A 20055-nucleotide genomic window follows, 5' to 3' on the forward strand; every position below is an offset into this window, starting at 1 on the left:
AAAATATCATATTTCTTTTATATATAATTATAGATAACTATTTTCTGTGAATAAGAAAGGAACTTATTAGTGTGAAAACCAACTCATTTAAACTTTTTCTCATGAAAAAAAAAATACTTTCAATGGAAAAAGGAAGAAAAAAAATGAAAAGGAATTGTGAAGTTTTTGGTGCATTGCAATTTGCATGCATGCTAGATTTCCGTTAAAGAAGGTTAATTGGTGATCCCAAAGTACGTCGTGGCCACACGCACCTGAAAGCTCCACCGACGCGCATGCAACCAACGCTAAACGCTTCTTCCTGATTTCTCATATCCAAACACACAAAATAATCATCAATTACTACGTACAATTCCCTTATTGAAAGATTTTTTTGATGAGGAAACTGTGTCCGAATTATGAGAAGGTGAATGGGTTGGAGACGGTGCTGGAGGTTCCTATTCCGGAGGACATGTGGACCAGCATTGGCAGCACCGCCTCCAACCGCTGGCTGAATCTTCGTGCTCTCTTGAGAGCTCAAATTAATTCCAATAAAACCTCCTCGTCGTCGTCGTCATCGTCATCGTCATCGTCGTATCTCGTTGCTTCCTCCAACAACGAATTCATCGACTTGCTTAAGCTCGTTGGTTGTCCCCTCATCCCTCTTCAGGTTCAATCCGATCACACCCTAACTCGTCCCCTCAAAGATGCTTCTTCCATCGTAAGCTTCCTTAATTTCCATTCTCACCCTTCATTCATATATACGTTTTAATTTACATGTCAATTCGTTGATATGTTTACTTATTAACGTTAATTAATTAATTTGCGAGACTTAATTGCCTGCAGTAAATGAGTAAATTATACGTACCTAATTATAACTAGGACAAAACTTGTGTGTGTTTTGTTAATGGTTTAATTTTTGCGTTCAGAATTAAAATTCCCTCTTGTTTCGGTGTTGTTGTCTAATCAAATGCAAGTTCCATCTCTTACCTAGTTACCTATAGTAATAATGTCTTTAACTGAGCCTAATTAATAATTAGTGATAAGAAACTCTAACTTTGATTATTGGAGTACAATGCCAATGAGTACAAAAGAACAACATATGAGTTTTGTTCCTTATAATACCCATAGATTGATGGTTGTTTTCTGATTAGTTGAAATCTTGATTTGATAAGCTTAGCACAGGAATGTTGTATGTTATTTGTGTGTTTCATTTATCACATTTGTTATTCGGTGTGCAGGAAGCTTCAAGTGCCAAATATATAGTGCAGCAGTACATAGGTGCGATTGGAGGAATGGTTGCAATGGATTCGCTGAAAAGCATGTATGCAGTGGGACAAGTGAGAATGTTTGGTTCGGAGATGCGTCAAGGAGGTGAAAACATCAAACCAAAAGGCAAGGCTGAAGTAGGGGGTTTTGTGCTGTGGCAAAAGAACCCAGATTTGTGGCACTTTGAATTGATTGTCTCTGGATTCAAGGTAAGTGCAGGGAGTGATGGCAAGGTAGCATGGAACCAATCTTCTTCTCAACTTTCACAAGCCAACCAAGGTCCCCCTAGACCCCTTCGCCGCTTCTTTCAGGTATCATTCCTAGCACACACCAATCGATGATGATATTGTTAGCTAATAACAAGTTAATAAAAATCCATTTAATTCGTTGAATAAGTACTGCCACACAATTTAATCTTAATATAACAGAGAAAAAATAAAGTTGGTCCTGAAGAATTGTCAATCAATCTGTCATAATAAGGGCAATGATCAAATTTGAGTTTCAATTGCAGAAACTAAATGTCTTTTTATATATGCCTTTAATCAATAATTGAGTCATTCTCCATTTGGTGTGCAAGTTAAACTTTTGATTTATCATTAAGGGCATAGTCATGCATATCAAATTCACATTTTAAAAGGGGGAAAAGAAAAAAAGCTTTCTGATAATAATATAAAGAGTAACAAATTGCTTAACTAGATAAGTCTTATCCTAATTCTACTTATTATGGTTAAAGGTGATCAATGATTGTTTTTGACTCTGTTTATTTGTGGTTGTTATTGTCAGGGGCTGGATCCAAGGTGTACAGCTAACTTGTTCATAGACGCAGTATGTGTAGGAGAGAAAACAATAAACAATGAGGATTGTTTTACACTCAAGTTAGAGACAGCACATAACATCCTCCAAGCACTGAACACGTCCCATACAGAAATTCTAAGACACACAGTGAGGGGATACTTTAGCCAGCGCACGGGGCTACTAGTCAAATTCGAGGATACAAAGTTGGTAAGAATGAAACATGCTAAGGGAAATGACTCGGTTTTCTGGGAAACAAGCATGGAGTCTGTGATTGAGGACTATAGGTGTGTGGATGGCATTAACATAGGTCATGGTGGCAAGACAGTGGCCATCTTATATAAGTACGGTATGGCGCATAATCACCAGCGAAAGATTGAGGAGACATGGAGGATTGAAGAGGTTGATTTTAACATTTGTGGCTTGTCCATGGATTGCTTTTTGGCCCCCTCTGATCTCAAGAAGGAACAACATGGTGTAGTGTAGTAGGAATGAGCTAGGATTCTCCTTTCTTTTTGTCCTCATTTTCATTCTTACAGCTTGTCAACTGAAAGAAAATTTGATGTACCTATTACGTAGATAGGCATAACTGAATGTAGAAAGTCTGATGCGGTTCTAGATTTTGTGAAGTTCCTTGATTCAATTTTTATCAGGTAGTGACATAAAAATGAGAAAATGAATTTCAAGGATTTGTCATTAAGAATAGTCCCGTTGAATGATAATTCACAATTCGAGTCATTAAGAACCTCCTAACCAAATGCTCCAAAAAGTAAGCTGTCGAGCAAATAACAAACCCTCTTAAGCAGCTAAGAATTCACCTTGCAAAGCATCTACAGCACCTGCAATGGATATGCATCTACAAACCACCTTGTACTCTTAACAGTAAGACAATTTATATTTTATACAGCACTCACTAAATCATCCTGCTTTAAAGCATTTCAAAATGAATTGGTTATTTCATCAAGTCAAACATAAACTTCAAATCACATTTCAAAAACCAACAACAAATCTAAAGAATAACTCAAGTCTGGTTCACATATTTTTCTAAAATTCAATTAGGAACACCAGCACATACTAATTACTCACCCCATGCATTTCATCAGACGGCTGGAGTAAAGACCTTGATAACTATCTTGTAATTTCCCCATCCTTTCAATAATAGATGGGCATACATTCACAGAGGACATTAAATCATTATGATACAATATCTCGTCGCAGTATACTCAAACAAGTGTAAAATGTACCGCATAGTCTCAACTCTTTTCAGTTCCAACTCAACACAATGGAAAGTATAGAAGTGGTTGATTATCATGCTAATGTATCCTGCGACACAAAGCAGCTATAAAGTGGTTCCTCCTATGTTTCACATGATATCACAAATTTAATTTTGTCAATTGATTCAACTCAGAAGTTTTTGGGCTATGAAGCCCCGATACTTCAAAAATAGAAACATCAGTGTTATACCAGTGTCGGATACCGACACGCTTTCATACGTCCCGCTAAATCCAATAGGTCTAACACCTATTTACTATTATGGCAGAAGACTTATGAAGGATAAGGAGGAAAACAATAAAAGAGAATATCCTCTCTAGTGTCTTAGTGGGAAAGAAAAAGTGGAAGTCAATCTTTTCCAATATACCGACTATATACTCTTTTTTGGTGAGGTGTCCTTCTCAAACGTGCTCACTGTAAAAAGTATGTTGAGGTGTTTTGAATTTGTGTTAGGACTTGTTAAATTGTCGATTGTGTATCTTGGAATCCCCATTGGTGGTAACCCAAGGAAAGAAGAGATGTGGAGATCGATAGTGGAAAAATAAAAAATAAAAGATTGTCATCTTGAAAACATTCTACTCTATCTTTTGCGGGTAGAGTTTGCTTGCTAAACTCGAATATTACATCCTCGCCTCTTTTTTATTTGTTCTAATTTAAAAAAGAGAACAAATTGGGGGTCAAGAGGGAGAGAGAACAATACATTGGGTGAGTTGGAAAAACATGTGTAAGCCAAAAAATGAGGCCTTATTAGGAAAGTGAAGACTTTGTGGGTTAACATTTTAGAGTCTAAGTATGAGGGTTGGAGAGGGCTTATGGAGTGTAGAGTGAACAATAAAGCTTCCTCTGTGGTGGAGAGATTTATGTTTGGTTTATGCTGGAAACAGCAAGGAGAAATGGTTTGAGTCTTGTGTGAAACAAGGGGAAGAAATGCTTGTATTTTCAAGGATAACTCTTTTGACTTTGATAAAATTATGCAGGAAATCACGTTTTATGCTTGGTTGTGGATGAAAAATTTGACAAACTCTGATGTCTGCTCTTTTGCTCAGTGGCAATCTTAAACTGCTGTGAGTATATTGGAGTGTATGCGCAGGTAAGGTGGGGGAGTTGGACAGTTGGTGCTATATCGGTTATTGCTTGGTTTTGGTAATGAGAAGGTGATATTGGAATAAATGAGAATATGATAAGGATTTGGGCTCAGCCACAATTAATTTGAAGGAGGGAATTATGGGAATATTTATATGGGTTGCGTATTTATTGCTCAAGGAATGTAGCTGTGCTATTTGCTTCCTGTGATGGGTTAATATTCCCATGCATTTATGATAATTACTAGATTTGTGAGATATCTTATCTCTTGGTACGTGTTTTGGGGGTGGTGCTTTTTAATTGTGTTGATGCTTAAAGCATTATGATATTTGGTTGAGAGGTGATTGGTTAGTGGGATTGGCCACGACATACGTTATGTAGGGGATCATATATTAAATTTAGATAGGGCCTGCTTGGTGGTGGTTAGTAAATATTTATGGTACTATGCCTTAAATAGATAGTAAACACTATTCAGTATTTGTAGGAAAGCCCTTCATTTTGTTTTTGTAGCTTTTGTAAAGGTATATATTATACCTGCTATTACCCTTTTATATTAATATGCATGTTTTTTCGGATAAAAAAAGTTATTATTATTTAAATTATTTTAAGAGTTAATAAATTTAGTTATGATTGGATAATTGTGTGAAAAAATTTATACAAAATTAATATATAATCTTTTTTCTCTTATTTAATTTAACTATTTGAGTTCAATAATTCCTAGTTTCATTAACATATTTGTAACATTTTTAAAAAGTTATAATTTTTCAAAAATTATTTATAAAAAAATTCTAATTATTATGAATCTCCTTATCACGCTACAAGCAGGTAGTGTTGAGCATGAGGGAGGGTCATGCAAAAATAATATTTTGTTCCTCATTTTACAAAGAAATAATATCCTGTTTTAACATTATAAATTCCTGATTATGTGCTTCCATATCAAATAATCAGAATTCCTCAAAGGGATAGAAAGAATTTTTTGACAAACAGTAAGAGGGAAAGAAGAAATTAACCTCTGAATATTCCACAAATGCTCCTCCAAATCTATGAAATTTGCATCCATGGAATTTCTAACCGAGTACCATTCCCATTAATCTTCCATACTGAGCCCTCTATCACAATATCCTTTGCAGATTGAATACTCGTCCATGTATAGTTCGGTCTGTAGTGTTTTACTGCCTCCAAAGGTGAAGAATAAGGGTAATACTTTGCCTTTAAAACTGTTTTTTTAAGAATTTCCCTCCCCGCTTTTGACAGAAACAGCTCCTTCCACCCATTCAATTCATATTATTTAAAAAATTATATTAATTTTTATTAGTTGACAGTACAAAAAAATTTATATTAAAATTACTTACAAATTAAAGTAGAAAAAAAATAATATTTTGTCATGTATATGTTTATTAACATTTATAAGTATTTTAAAAATTAAATGGAGACTAATTTTTAATTAGTTAACAATCTAAAAATACTACATTAATAATATAAATCAAAATTAAAATCTTATTTTAAAAAGTTAGATTCAAAATATGTTTTAATTTATTGACAATATCAACATATTTTTCTGAATATTATATGAAAAATAAACTCAAATATATATTATTTTAAAGTATTATACATGAACAAATTTGAAAATATGGGAGTTAAACTTCAAAAAAATTACATATAAAATAATTAAAAACAAGGGTTATTTAGAAAATTTGAACTTAGAAAGGATATGCTAATAAAATTAACATACTAACTAAACTAACATTTATCAATAAAAAAATATTTAAAACTTAAAATGCATATATATGTGAAGAATGTCAGACACTTTCTTTGGCACTTTCTAGTTTCTATCTAATACACTCTCTATGATTAAGCTTGAATTTAATAGAAATTATCATTAAATAAAAAATGAGACCCATTAAAATTAGTAATTTATAATCAATTTTAATTAATCATATGTAGATAACACTTAATTGTTACATAAATAATTATGGTTAACGCTTATTAGTGTGTTGATAATAGGGTAAATTTTAATAATGAATAATTGATGTAATTGATATTGGCATAGCCACGGGTTAATACTATACTAGAGTGAATAAATAATTGAGGAGAGGGCCATATATAATGCCATATCAATATCACAGACCTTACCTTACCTTACCCACCCACCAATACCATTTATATTTGTCTGTGTTAGCGAAAGTGCTTTTTATCTTTGGTGGCTAGTGGTGACCAAATTAAAGCAAAGGCACTGAAGGGAAGATGAAAGACGAAGATGGCCAAAGCCAAATTGCAGGGGGGAAGGGACAGTACAAGAAGTTGTGGTGGGTGGTGGGTGTTATAATTCTTCTTGCTCTTTGGGTGTTATAATTCTTCTTCGATTCTACCACTCTCCATGATTTCGATGTCCTCGTATGTATTTATCTATATGACTACATAATAATACATGTCCTATGCACTGTGTGTTTGCTTCAGTCTTTTTGCAAAATTGATCTTCAAATCACATGATTCGTTTTGATGTGTTTTTATTTGGCTAATTAATCATTAATTGCTCTAGTTGCTTTTATTTTAAGGTTTTTAGTCCTTATGGTAAATCTCAGTCTCTAAAACAGTTTTGCGTGACTGTTGAAAGCTTTTTTTGCAGCGATTTTTCGTTGTTGGAAAGTGTTCTGTATTAGCAATGGATTAAAAAAGCTTCACTTTTATCCATTAATAAGGGTTAAGATTTACATGGTTTTTTTTTTATAGAAAGACCCAGACTTAGAATGAAATCAATTATCAGAATCAAATAATCAGTTTCATCTTTTCAATCCAAAAACAAGTTACTAATAAAATTTGTTAAATTCTACAAATATTACATAAAAACTACTTTAATTCAAAATTAATTTTAAAATATAAAATCAAATATGTAAATGCATTTATCTAAAATTGTATTAGTTGTTAACTAGCAGTACTACTTGAATGTGATTTTGGATAATTTTGTATACTCAAAGTAAGAGTGGCTTACCTCGTTTTTGGAATGATGCTTTTCATGCGGCTTACGACCACTTGGTCAGTGATGTTCGGAGCGTCCGAGATGCTGCTGTCTCCGAAATTGCCAAGATGTCCCTCCACTCTCTTCCTCTACACCACCTCAAATCACACTCCGTAAGTTTTTTCTTTATCGATAAATTTTAGTTTTGTTAGCAGAAAATCGAACCAACCATCTTTTCCTTTCTTTCCTTCTCTCTTAACCATCCAACTCACCTTATATCTCTCCACTCAGAAAGTTGAATATTCTAAATCTCAAGTTGTTTGTTCTTTCTAAAACTCACTTCTTACTTCCAACACCAAATCAAATTCTCTCAGATAACTCTTGCTAATGAAAATCTCACCATACATTGGATATAAATACAATGGCTCAATTTATCTCTACAAACATTGATTAATCTTATGGATTGGGATGAACTGACTTCCCAGATACAGACTTTTGCTTACTTGCTATAGATAATAGTCGTGTTTTCTGATCAGATTGTGCAGAATATCATGGGATCAAGAAAAATGAAGCAAGCAGAGAGTAGCATGGACACTACAATTGACAATAACCAATAACAAGACTTGTTACTTTTGCTGTTCAACATCGGAACCCATTTGACACTGATGTGCACACCTCGACAGACTGAAATTGATTGTTTAAGAGCAGTACACACGAAAACACTCCCTCACCCGTGTCTGAGTATTACTTTCCAAGTTAATAAAAAACTATTTTGTATAGGTTTCGGCATTGGGATATATACAACCAAATAATTGTATAAATATTATGTATCCCATCTTGTATATTACGTATTTACGCTAGCAATGTCATTGAATGAATGTACCGAAGACAATTGCTTTCTTGGACAGTTATCAAAAACTGTTATAAGTTACAACGAATGGCACGAAGAAAATGGTTTGCTAAATAAATTCTCGCATCTGTGTACTCCGGACATAACCTTTTCCGGGGAACAATTAATCAAAAGTATAACTAAACTAGATCAGGTATCTACAACTCTTAAATTCTGTATCTTCATTATGTGTCGCATTAACCATGATATTTTGAAAAAATTTATGAATTTAGCCTAGTATTAAAATGATAAAAACCGTATATATTGTCAAGGACTAGAACCATTCACCATGCTTTACATAATCCTCAAAGTTGTTATTCAAAACGAATTTGAACTGTTATAGATGCAAGAGTTGAATAATTACAAAAATTGAAATCAATGACAAATTAATTTAAATTATTAAGCAGCATTGCCAACACGAAAACTGGTTAAAAATGAAAAAAAAAAATTAACACCATTAATAGCAATCACAACAAAATAATTAAAAGATGAAAATTTGAATTGAAACACGGTAAGACTGACAGATAAGATTAAAATCATTGTCAAAGCAATGAAACGTCAAAACAACTACATTAGATAACAAAATTGGTTAAGCAGATCCAATAAACGCTGCTAATGTTTCTGTATAAAAAAAGAACACAACGCCTAAAAACGTAAAAAACCATTTACAAAGTCCGACCAAAATATATGTACATCTACAGTAACAACCTCAATTAAATTAATCTTCTACACTCTGGATCTCACCCATCATGATCCGGTTACTCACAACGTTAAATCCCAAAACTGAAGGGCTGACCTTTTTCCCCTTTTTCCCTTTCTTCTTTCCACCTCCTTTGGAGGATCCTCCTTCAGTGTAGTCCACATCCTGTATATCTGCATTAGCTGATGCCGTGCCTGCCGCACCATGTCGAGTAACTTTCTTATCATTCCTACTACTCTGAAAAGCTATGTCCAAAACATCTGATGGTAACAACTCCTTGTAATTGAGGAATTTATCAATGAATTCATGGTCAGGATCATATGATCCAAGGTTTTCTATAAGAAGCATCTCAGCTTCTGATCTGGATTGCTTCAAGCAAAACTCAAGGAAACTCGTATCTGCGATGCACCAAAAAATAAAACAAGGGAGTTAAAAAAAAACATTTGACTGTATATAAAGAATAAAATACTTTCAACCAAATCGCAAGATTCAAGCAAAGTGATTATAAGAAGCATATATATATATATATATATATATAGGGGGCAGCCTAATCCATGGTGTCATATTTTAACTGTTCAATTCAAAACCAATATCTGAATGATATGCGTACCTTTTGTCCCAATAAGCCTAACACACTCATTCTCGCACCAATCTCTGAAGTCCATGGCCTCTGAAAATTTAATAAATAATTTGTCAGTATTTAAGAGGATTGTCAAAAGATTCCAATCCAGACAGTACATTATAATTTTGCAATCAACGAGTAGAATAAATAAATAAACTATAGCTTTTTACCAGAATGCCTTGTCATGGCATCTTTTTTCAATTTCAGCACTGATTGAGAAGAGGCAGGTGATGATGCTAGAGACCGTTCAGTTGGTTTGCCACTCACTGATTTTTGTCTTGTCAATAATCCAGGAGAATTACCTTTTAAGGGTCCATTTTTCGAACCCCAGCTACCCTGGCTTGCAAGCTGAGGGAAATCTGACCTGCTTAGAAGAAAAAACAAATAAATCATCAACTGTCCACCAAAACTGGATGTTTGTGGAGACAAGACAACGAATACTCAACTACTGTTGGATAGGGTACTTTAGAGTATTCAAGTTTTATAATGAATACCACACTTTTATAGGGGAAATTATTACAACTGCAATGCTACAGAAGTCTTGTCAAAACGAAAAGCTTATAGACAAAAATTCAGAACAAAAGTTTCAGTTGAGAAATTTGACTGTAAACAGAAAAGCAAGCAAGCATATAGAAAACACAGCAAAGAGATAGAAAACATACTGCTTAGTATCTTGCTTAGATTGCTCGATTGGACCCCAGAACAAGTCATCATCCCCTTTGTACTTTGATTGAGAAGCTTGGGAATTTATCTGAATTGGAGAAGCATTTTTAGATGGAGAGGATGCTGAAATTGACCGTGAGGAAACAGTACTCCATGTAGACTGAGGAGGCTGAGATTTCTGAGGGGGAGGCATTGGGCTCACAGTCACAGGAAGTGCAGAAGAGCCTTTTCGCTCCTGCTCCTTCAGAATGTCCCTTAATGAAGTTGGTTTTGGAACCCTGCCAGAATCAGTAGACCATGCTGGAGAAGGAGATGGGCTTGGTTGTTCTCGCTCTCCTTTCCAAAGAACAAAATCTCCCAGAGAGGGTCCTGCAGGGATGGCAGGCAATTCTTCTTTCTCCTGCTGTGCTGAACGGGAGTTTTTTCCCTTTTCAATGGGGCTTGAAGCTATAGGTGCCTCGGAAGATGCAACGGGCAATGAAGCTTTAGTTCCCAAACCCTTTGATTTTCCAGACTTTTTTCGGCTTCTTTTAGTATCTTTTGCCTCAATAAAATTGCCATCATCCAGTGATTCTGAATGTGCAGCTATATTATGTGAGGGCAATATACTATCTGGAACCTCAGCTTCTATTTCATTAGATTTTTTTAAAACTTCTTCTGCTAATAGATCATGTAGAGGACTTTTCTTGCTCTTAAGATTTTGAGAAGTTTCAGATTTAACAGGATATTCTGTATGGACTCCTTTGTGACATTCACTAGAAACATTCACAGAGTCTGGATTGGAAACAACCCCAGCCCAGGGACTTACCAGACTCATTGAATTGACAGAAACAGCAATATCAGATACAAGTATTTCAGTCTCTGCCTTCCTCTGTTCTTCCTGTTGAATTTCTAAGAAAGATTTTGGTTTGAAACCAGGAGCCGGTTTCCAAGCTCGTCCTGCAGGTACTTCAACTTTCTGCATCGAAATAGAGCTAGCTGCCTTGGCCTCACCCACATCAACTGTTTCAGTGAGGTTTCCAGCAACAATAGCAGGCCAGCCACCAGCTTGTTGGTGATCAACAGCCTCTATGACTGCACTTCCAATCTGAGTTCCCTTGACTCTTGTTTGTTGCATATTTGTTTCATGTAATGATTCAGCCCTGTAGGCTTCCCCCAACTCGCTTAATTTTGGTATTTCAGCTTCTGGCTGATTTGATGGCTGCGAAGTCACATTTTTTAGCACTCCCTTTATTTGATCAGAAGACTGAGATTTGGCTGATTTTTGCTTCTTAGATTTCTTCTCAGTAGCCTTTTTGGGTTCATGAGCTTCAATGCTTCGTATGTCTGCCGGAGAGGGATCAGATACAGAGCTGTCTCTTCCAGAATGTTGCTCTTGATGCACAATATCTGATTTGGTCTTCACCTCCATACCAGGATCACTCGCAGGCGGTAACTCAATCCTGTTAGATCCAGCTGAAGATGAGGCAATGGTGGGTGCAACACACTGTAGATGTCCAGAGTTCTCATCTGGCTTAGAAATTGAGGTCACGACATCAGGCGTAAAATGGCTAGGTGGCAACTGCTCCACTGACTTAGCAGCGTAATCAGAAAGAGAATGAGGTTCTGGACCAATGTGTGGTTCCTCTTTGGGTCTGTTCTGATCAAGCAATGGAGAGCACTCAACAAGAGTTGATATGGGGAAAATTTCATTCTGATACTTTTCATTAATTTGTTCAGTAAGACTAGGGCCCCAATTTTCTGGACTAGTAGCCCCAAATAATTGGTGAGGCAGACGTATAGAAGCTTCACTGCTTACATTACCACTTGTGTCTTGACTAACATTCAGTGGTAAATTCAAAGAATTAGAACTATCCTCATTATGCACACTGGGAATTGGCATCTGAGAGCTTATAGGAAAGATCTCTTGTGGTTGTTGAAGTTGAGAAGGATCAGCATACAAATTCCCCATGGGTAATACACCTTGCAACTGTCCAAAAGATGAATTGTTAAAAAGCTGGCTAGACTGTTGGTCTTGCAACACTTGTGAAAGCAGTTGTTGCTGTTGCCGCAGTAACTGCTGCTGCTCCTCCTGCTTCTGTTGCTGCTTCAGCAACAGGAGTTTATCAATCAAGGGCATCTGCTGTGCTTGAGAATGCAGTTGCAACAAGTATTGCTGTTGCAGCATATTTAATATTTGTGGATCTTGTGATAAACCTGAAGAAAGTAGCTTCTCTGCTGCCAAAGTGTTAGATGGGTTATCACCAGCTTGAGCCAGTAAATTGCTTAAAGACAATTGGTTTTGTGTCGGCAGTCTTTGTTGTTGAATCCCAAATGGCATTTGAGGAAAATTCTGATCATGAAGCAAGTCAATTTTGTTCTGTAGGGGATCCAATGCACCTTGCAAGGGATAATTTGGCCATCCAGCAGCACCATTATTTAAGCCTGCAGAAGCCCTATCGGATAATCCTTGGATGATTGACATTAACTCCGAATTTTGGGACTGAGGTTGACGAGAGTTATCACTCACTGAAGACAATAGTTTTGAATGCAATGATGCATCTGGTACAACATCCGATTTTGGAGCAAATGAAGCTGCATCATGCCCTGGCCAATACGGGTAGGGATTGGGTGGTAAGGACCTCTGCCGTTCAAGCACCATCCTCTTGGCAAGCAAGTAAAGATTATTTCCACTATCAACTCCTGATGGGCCCATATTACCAGGATTATTTCCAACAAACCCTTGTAAACCTGAAATGAATAAGTCAAGATCAATGTCAAACCTAATCATCTCAAAACATATCACAGTGTACGAAAATGATGGGGGGGAAATACAAGGGGAAATGATCAATGGATGGAAATAAATGTGTAAATTAGCAAAACAAAAGAGGAAAAATAACTAATAATAACAGGCAAGAACCTTCTGATAATGTCAGGCTATCAAGGGGAGGACTATTCTTGCTACCAGACATAAGTGACTCCAGAAACCTATTTTCAGCTTCAGTATCCGAACCCTGCCTGTGCCTAGAATCACTTCTCAAAATGTCAACCTCATTCAAACCAGCAAGCGTATTCCCAAAAGTATTGGAAATTTGCCGGCCAGGAGCATCTGTAAAGTCATTCAGTTTTGGTGCAGAAAACCCAGGTGGTGGTCGGGCTTTAGCTCGCAAATGAGGCATGACATCACCAAGAGAAAACCACGGTGAGTCCACCGCTGAATTTTCCAGACGAACAGGTAAATCAATACCAAAATATCCTGCCTCAAACCATCCAATAATATCAATTCCTTTAAATGGACCTTGGATTAGACCCTTAGGATCTTTATATAAAAGCGATAACTCCTCTGGAGCAGTCTGAGGAACTCTCCTGGTTTCAAGTTCACTGTCCAAAATGCCAGATAACTGCCTCTTAATTACAGGATCTTCGTTAGCTTGCCACTTACCTACTTCTTTGGAGTCAGATAAATAACCCAAATTATTTTCCCACTGATTATGAGGATCTTTTGGCTGGTGTGAGTTCAGATCTCCTTTTCTTAATCTAACATCACTAGTTACATCTCTGCTATCATGAAACTGGGTGGTAGCATGTTCGCCCAACAGCATTGTTCGCCGTGGAGCACCAGGATGAACAGAGCTATTTCCTTCAAAGGATGAATCTCTATTGCTGGACACCTCATCAGGCACTTTGTAAGAACCTCCATCTTCACCTCTATCTGTTCATAAAATATATTAGACAATCTCGTAGTAAGTGGAGACACAGGAAATTATACTTATGAAAAGCCAGAAAGTATAGTGCAGTGGACCATATCATGAAGAGGATTAAGTCATTAAGTTGAAAGAGGAAACCAAAATAATGTGATATTTAACATAGTTTACACAGTAGAAGTGAAATAATTAAATTGGGGGTGAGAGGATCATTAGTTGAGTTTGTTTGAGACCATGTGATAATACATATTAGACCAGTAAATCTTCAGAATTGTAGATTTTTAAACAATGTGTTACAGAAATGAGTATGACCTTAAAAACCCTTAGAGAAACAAGACTGTTAACAAGTGGTGATATAGAAAAATACCCTATTCACAGGGTTTCATTTATTTCTGCCATTACCCATTCCTTCACTTTTAATTTGTTGGAGGATGCCCTAAGATCCTGTATTTCTCAAATTAATTTGGGAGCCATAACTAATTGTTTTCATTTCATATCAGGAACTTTATGAACAATTCATATAACCAATTTTCAAAGTGTCAAAAACTTACACTCTATTAGTGTCAAAAACCTTACTCTATTAGAGCCTGTAAAAAATAATCTGTGAGTATACAAATAAATATAGTGAATGTACCTTGGAAAGGTGCACTACCAGGTTTCATTCGTCTTGTATGAGTAAAATCTGTTGAGCTCCTTCCATCTTTTGGCACCTGGGGTGCACTGCTGCTAATTATCTCCCCTTTGTCAATACCCTTTAAGACAGTCTGTTCAAACAGAAGAAAAGAAAACACTAAACCACTGAAAAAGACAATTTAGGTGATGAGTGTGAGAACCAATTGCATTCAGTAATTAAAAAACAAATACAAATACACCAATTACCAGTTCCTCGGAATTTGGTGTCAACAAAGCAAGAGGCTCCACTGGTTCATCCTGAGTAAGATTAGGTACTTGCACAAAATCATCAACTAGTTTTCTATTTGTACCCATACCAGTCATTCTGTACACATCAAGCAATTTTGTCCTATTATATTTAAAGGGGTGATTTTCTTCATGCCCGCTTTCGACTTTTTCCAATGCAGTTCCAGGGTATGTGCTACTCAAAGAACTACCAAAAGAACCAGCCCGACCATGTCCAAGACTAGAGACTGGGGATGTATTCTCCCCGCGGCCACGCCCATAGGAAAATGTAGAGGCTGGTTTGTTTGGTGTCGTATGGGAAGGCTCTACCCTTCCACGACTTTGTGAGTAGTTAGGTCTCCATGGCCGATAGTGATCTCCCTCCTTCTCATCCTTTCCTTGATTGGAAATGTTAGGCAAGCCTTTTTCCAAATGTATATCACCATCTTTGCCAGAGTCACTCCATTTTTCACGAATGCCTTCTGGCTCCTTGTCATCAGGACCCCAGCGTGTGTTCCACTTACTCTCACGCCGCTGATCAAAGTTAGTTTCTCGATTTCCTGAATCATTCCATCTATGATTATCAGATGGACCACGGCGTACTTCTGCAAAGTTCTTTGTGGACAAATTATCTGTCCATCGATCCACTCTTCGAGAATCACCTAGGTCTTTGTCTCCATCCCTCCAACGATCCTTCCGGACAGAGGACTTAGTGTCTCTCTCCTCATCACGCCAACGGTCACGACGTCCACTTTCTGAGTCAAACATGGATGGCCTAAAGACATCCTTTTTCTTATGGGCATCATGAACATCCTCTCCCTTTCCAGATGTCTTAACAGTCTCTGAGCGATTGCCAAATGGTGAGTTTGAGACCACATGGTTCTCCTGAGTAGTGAGAAAAGGAAAAGGCAAAAACATAAGCAGTTAAAAATTATTTCTGCAATGTTATGGGTGCGCCCCCAAGTCTAATTTGCAGACAACAATAAAAAAAAAATTAAGAACTAGTTAGCACAGACCACAGATCCCGATCCAGGTTTACTCTCCCCTGGCTTTGGCAGAAGCCACTGTGGTGAGAGTGGAATGGGATTGTCAGATCCTTGGACATCTGCACACAATGGATACAAACTTCAGTTATTAAAAAAAATTGAAGATTTTAACCAATCTCAAAAATTGCCCAATATCATTAACGTTAGTTCAAAAAATAGAAAATACACAGAAAGCATGTAACACGGAAGAAAACCTATATGAGCAACATGAACCAGAATGTGACATTGTGACAAGCATGCAGACTTCAACCAAGGTTTAAAAATAAAATAAAAAATAAAAAAACGCAATCAAATGACTAAAATAGGAGCAAGAATGTCAGTCAGTATATCAAGCAACATGAATTAGAATCACGTGGCAGTAGCCTATATTTGAAATCATTCTTTTTACTTATTTTGGTAAAAAAAAATGAGGTGCAGAAGGCGGATTAACTCAAAAAACCATTTTTTTCTCATTTCAACCATAGTGAAACCAATTATTATGGCAAATATCTGAACAAAAAAAAGCTTCGACTTCAAAAATTGGTGACGTTTACTGTAGTGTAAAACTCCAACCTTCTGAACCTCAGTTCACTAAAAAAAAACGGCACAAACGAATTTTTCAAAAAAAAATCAAAAATTTATTTAACTTCAAAGGTAGTTCAGAAAAGAGCAGAATGCGGCACGCAAATCCCTTGGCAGCAACGAATTCGTGAATGTCACTTCCGTTCCGGCGCCGCACACAAAGCAAAAACAAAACCCTAAACTCGAACACGAAAACGAAGTGCATTTAGGTCGTTCAAACAACGGAAATAAAAATAATAATAAAAAGGCAGGTTCAGGGAAGCTAGGGTTTACAGAAGTAAGTGATAAACCGCAACTGAATAAGAATCCAAAAAGAAAAAACATAAGTGGCGAAGGAGAAGAAGATTTGAAGAAATAAAACAATCGAAGCTAAGGCACGTAAATCAGAAGATTCAAATTCAAAACAGAAAAAAGAAAAACCTTTGGAGATCTGCAATGGCGGTGCGACGGAGAGGTTGAGGCGAGTGTCGGAGGCGGCGCGTGGTTCAGCCATGGATGACGATCAGCGAGAGTAGGAACAGAATGAAGCGAGTGAGCACTGTGCGAACGAAAACCCTTCTTTTCTGTGCGAGAAAATAAAAAACCAAGGGGGGAATATAGGTTAACTCTTTCAACACACTTCATAACAATGTGTGTTAGGGTACACGATAACCCCGTGCAACCCCGTGGCGCACGTTAGCGAATACCCCAGTGATTATCGGGAAGAAAATAGCCACGCGCTTTGGAGATGTCCGTGTCCGACCCGTTATCTGTTTACGAAGGACGTGTCTTCCACGCGCCTCGTGCATTGAGAAGGGTTTTTTACGCTGTTGAAAATGCAATTCCCCTCGTATTTTTTCGATTATTACCATCATAGGTGTGCGCACTTCTCCCCAACCCGATTAACACGAAACGACTACGTATTGTGCGCGGTACTAGTGATCCTAGGGTATGGTGTGATCATAAAATTTATTTTCCGCTTAAAATATATTTTTCATATTTTTTATCATTAAATATTAATTATTAATATGTTAATTTTTGTTAGAAGGATTCAAAATTACGATTTATTTCTTTTTTCCTCCTACTTTAACTATCAACTTAATTTTATATCTCTAATGTTTTTCATACTTATGTTATACTTCTTGTTTAGTTACTATCTAAATTTTAATTTATTTTATTACATGACATTTTCAAATTTGTATTTTTGATATATGTCATTGGTCTAGATATATTAAATAATAAGATCATATTTTATTAATTTATTGCATCATTTTGACATGATATTCTATTAGTTTGTTATGTGATTAATTAATGGATTAATAACAAATATTAAAAATAAAAATTTAAAAATTTTAGATAGGAAAATAAAAAAAATAACTAGCAATCTGAAGAAAAAAATATACAAATGAAAAATATATTTAAGTTTTTATTTTTATTTATTTTTTAGATAATTAAAATTTGGGTTTATAGATATTTTTGGTAAGACTTGGACCGTAGCACATGGAATGTAGGGTAAAATCTTGATGTTGTTCTTTATGTGCTTCTTATTATTTTTGCTTTTTTTTTTTTTCAATTATGTGTGCCGCTCCTTCATTAGAACTTGGCTTGTGGACAAGTAATTCATGATATTCTGATTTTGTGCTTTTGGCTTTATCATGCGGCAAACTAATATCTGCAACTATTACTTTTTTAGCGTGATCATGTTTTATTATAAAATAAAAATTATAATCAAAATTATTATATGCATATTTTAATTGTATTTGGTCCTTTAAAATTGACTTAATCAAAATTATTTCACTTTAAAATAAGGATGAGTTTATTTAAACTTATTTTTGAAATAAGTATTTTTTAAAATAAAATAAACAGTTTTATAATTTTCTGATCAGTTTGTCTAAATTATTTTTACTTAAAATAAATAATTTTCGATTTTTTAAAGAAATAAATCTTATATTCCTTTAAAAAAAACACTTATATTTTAAATTTATTTTTAAAGATTTAAACAAAATCACTTATTGGTATCTTAGATTTAAAAAAAAAACGTCTTGTTAATCTTGATTGGCAAATCTCCTTCCTCATGTCCAAATGTTCTTAGTTATTAACTTGTTGCAAATGCCCTAGGAACTTTGTTTGCTAGGCACTGTTAGTTTTACCTCTCCTGTCTTTGTCTTTGTTTCTGAAAAAATAAAAAATAACTCACCCCAAATGGGTCCTAAAGCTAAAGATGGGGGTGGGGTTGCTTTGGATTTTCACTATATCACACAGAATTAGCAAAATCAAGGGTTACATTAACCCTCAACCATTAATATAGTGTTTAATGCTATTAATGCAGTATTATATAAATATATTTAATTTCTTAATTTATTAAATATAATGTATAATTAATTTTAATATTGATATTGTGTATTATATTTATTAAATATAATAAATGTAATTCATGTTTATTAAATATATGGCATTAAAAATGAATATAAAGAAATATGTTAACTATATTTAATTGTAGTGTGCACGAGATAAATTAATAAATTATTCATAAATAAATGATATTTTTCTCTATTTCAAAGGATTAAAACTTGAAACGATAATAAACTTACCATTAAAAAAGCAGTACCACTTTAAATTAAAAAAATCAATTGTACAATATATATAGTAATTTATCTGTTGAATTCTATGCTCGATTATTATTTTAAATAAGTGACTTTGAATTTAATAAAACAAAAGTAACTGTGAATAATTTTATATTTAACTAAATAATTAATAGTTTTTATTATTATTATTTTAAACACCTTTCGAAGTAACTAAATAGAAAAAGGAAAATAGACCTAAACACACAAATTAATATAATATGTGTATAAATATATAAATAAAAACAGGTTTATATGCAATTAATTTTTTAATTTTTTAATTTTAAAAATAATAAATAATAAATATTAGCAATATTATTAATTGTCTATTTTTAAAATTTAATAAATATAATATATATTTATTAAATATTTCACTTTTTATGAAAAAATATATATCATGAGATTTTTTTGAAAAATTGGAGCAGCGCATTCAACATATCACTGCAGGCTCATCGCAAAAAGTCAAGTTGTAGGTTAGTTGTACTTTACATGTGCGATAAGCATATTTGTGCATGCTTAGCACACAAGATTTTCAAAAAGCATGACTATGAGCATTTTGAAAAATATAGAAATGCTACACCGTGCTTTTTGGATGGAGTAGGCAATAAGGACACAAAAAAGAAGCAAAATACTCAAACTCTTATTCTTTCATTTTCTTGGTTTCATCTTTTGTTTTTGTGTCTCTCATGACCAAGAGGCTAAATTACCATTGTTGGGGGCTTTGATACCAAACACTCTTTGATATAATGATCTTTATTATCCATTTAACGTTATTTTGATATTATTTCTTATTTTCTAAGTTTATTGTCTTATTTATGGTCTGATCACTTATTCACATGTATGTTATAAGGTTTTAACTATTGGGAAATGTTTTTCCCTAAGAACTTTGAAGGAACTTTTAGGTAATCCATGTATAGGGATAGAGTAGTGTTATTTTGCCTTTTTATGCATCTTTAGTCTTAAAGCAAATTACTTGATTTAGCTCTTAAGGGATTAAAAGTGAAATTAGGTGATTTGAGCCTTTTCACATAAGAAATCATAGTCAT

The 20055-nt window shown here is 34.9% G+C and overlaps 2 protein-coding genes and 1 long non-coding RNA gene across 9 annotated transcripts; 2 read left to right on the plus strand and 1 right to left on the minus strand.

The window, feature by feature from the left end:
• The first annotated feature begins 373 nt into the window (after positions 1 to 373).
• On the plus strand, positions 374 to 2740 carry LOC114392150. The gene is made up of 3 exons (XM_028353188.1): positions 374 to 697; positions 1218 to 1556; positions 2029 to 2740. Exons 1-3 carry the CDS (start codon positions 374 to 376, stop codon positions 2521 to 2523), a joined length of 1158 nt encoding a protein of 385 aa, XP_028208989.1. The 3' UTR covers positions 2524 to 2740.
• Positions 2741 to 6510: 3770 nt separating this feature from the next.
• Positions 6511 to 8316, plus strand: LOC114392472. Of its 6 annotated transcripts, none has more exons than XR_003662322.1 (3): positions 6511 to 6786; positions 7368 to 7521; positions 7885 to 8316. It is a non-coding gene; the product is annotated as an uncharacterized LOC114392472 (long non-coding RNA). The 6 variants fall into 6 exon arrangements; XR_003662318.1 differs by having other exon boundaries at positions 6513 to 6705; XR_003662317.1 differs by having other exon boundaries at positions 6513 to 6698.
• Positions 8317 to 8734: 418 nt separating this feature from the next.
• On the minus strand, positions 8735 to 17015 carry LOC114393623. 2 transcript variants are annotated; one of them, XM_028354985.1, is made up of 9 exons: positions 16830 to 17015; positions 15819 to 15907; positions 14785 to 15687; positions 14558 to 14669; positions 13122 to 13913; positions 10222 to 12952; positions 9730 to 9923; positions 9548 to 9607; positions 8735 to 9335 (listed from the first exon to the last, which is right to left on the minus strand). In XM_028354985.1, the coding sequence occupies exons 1-9, from the start codon at positions 16900 to 16902 to the stop codon at positions 8956 to 8958; spliced, it is 5334 nt and encodes a 1777-aa protein (XP_028210786.1). In that variant the 5' UTR covers positions 16903 to 17015; the 3' UTR covers positions 8735 to 8955. The 2 variants fall into 2 exon arrangements, with proteins under 2 accessions (XP_028210786.1, XP_028210784.1); XM_028354983.1 differs by having other exon boundaries at positions 14540 to 14669.
• Between the last annotated feature and the right edge of the window lie 3040 nt (positions 17016 to 20055).

The sequence above is a fragment of the Glycine soja genome, chromosome 17, assembly GCF_004193775.1.
Source record: "Glycine soja cultivar W05 chromosome 17, ASM419377v2, whole genome shotgun sequence".
NCBI lineage: Eukaryota > Viridiplantae > Streptophyta > Magnoliopsida > Fabales > Fabaceae > Glycine > Glycine soja.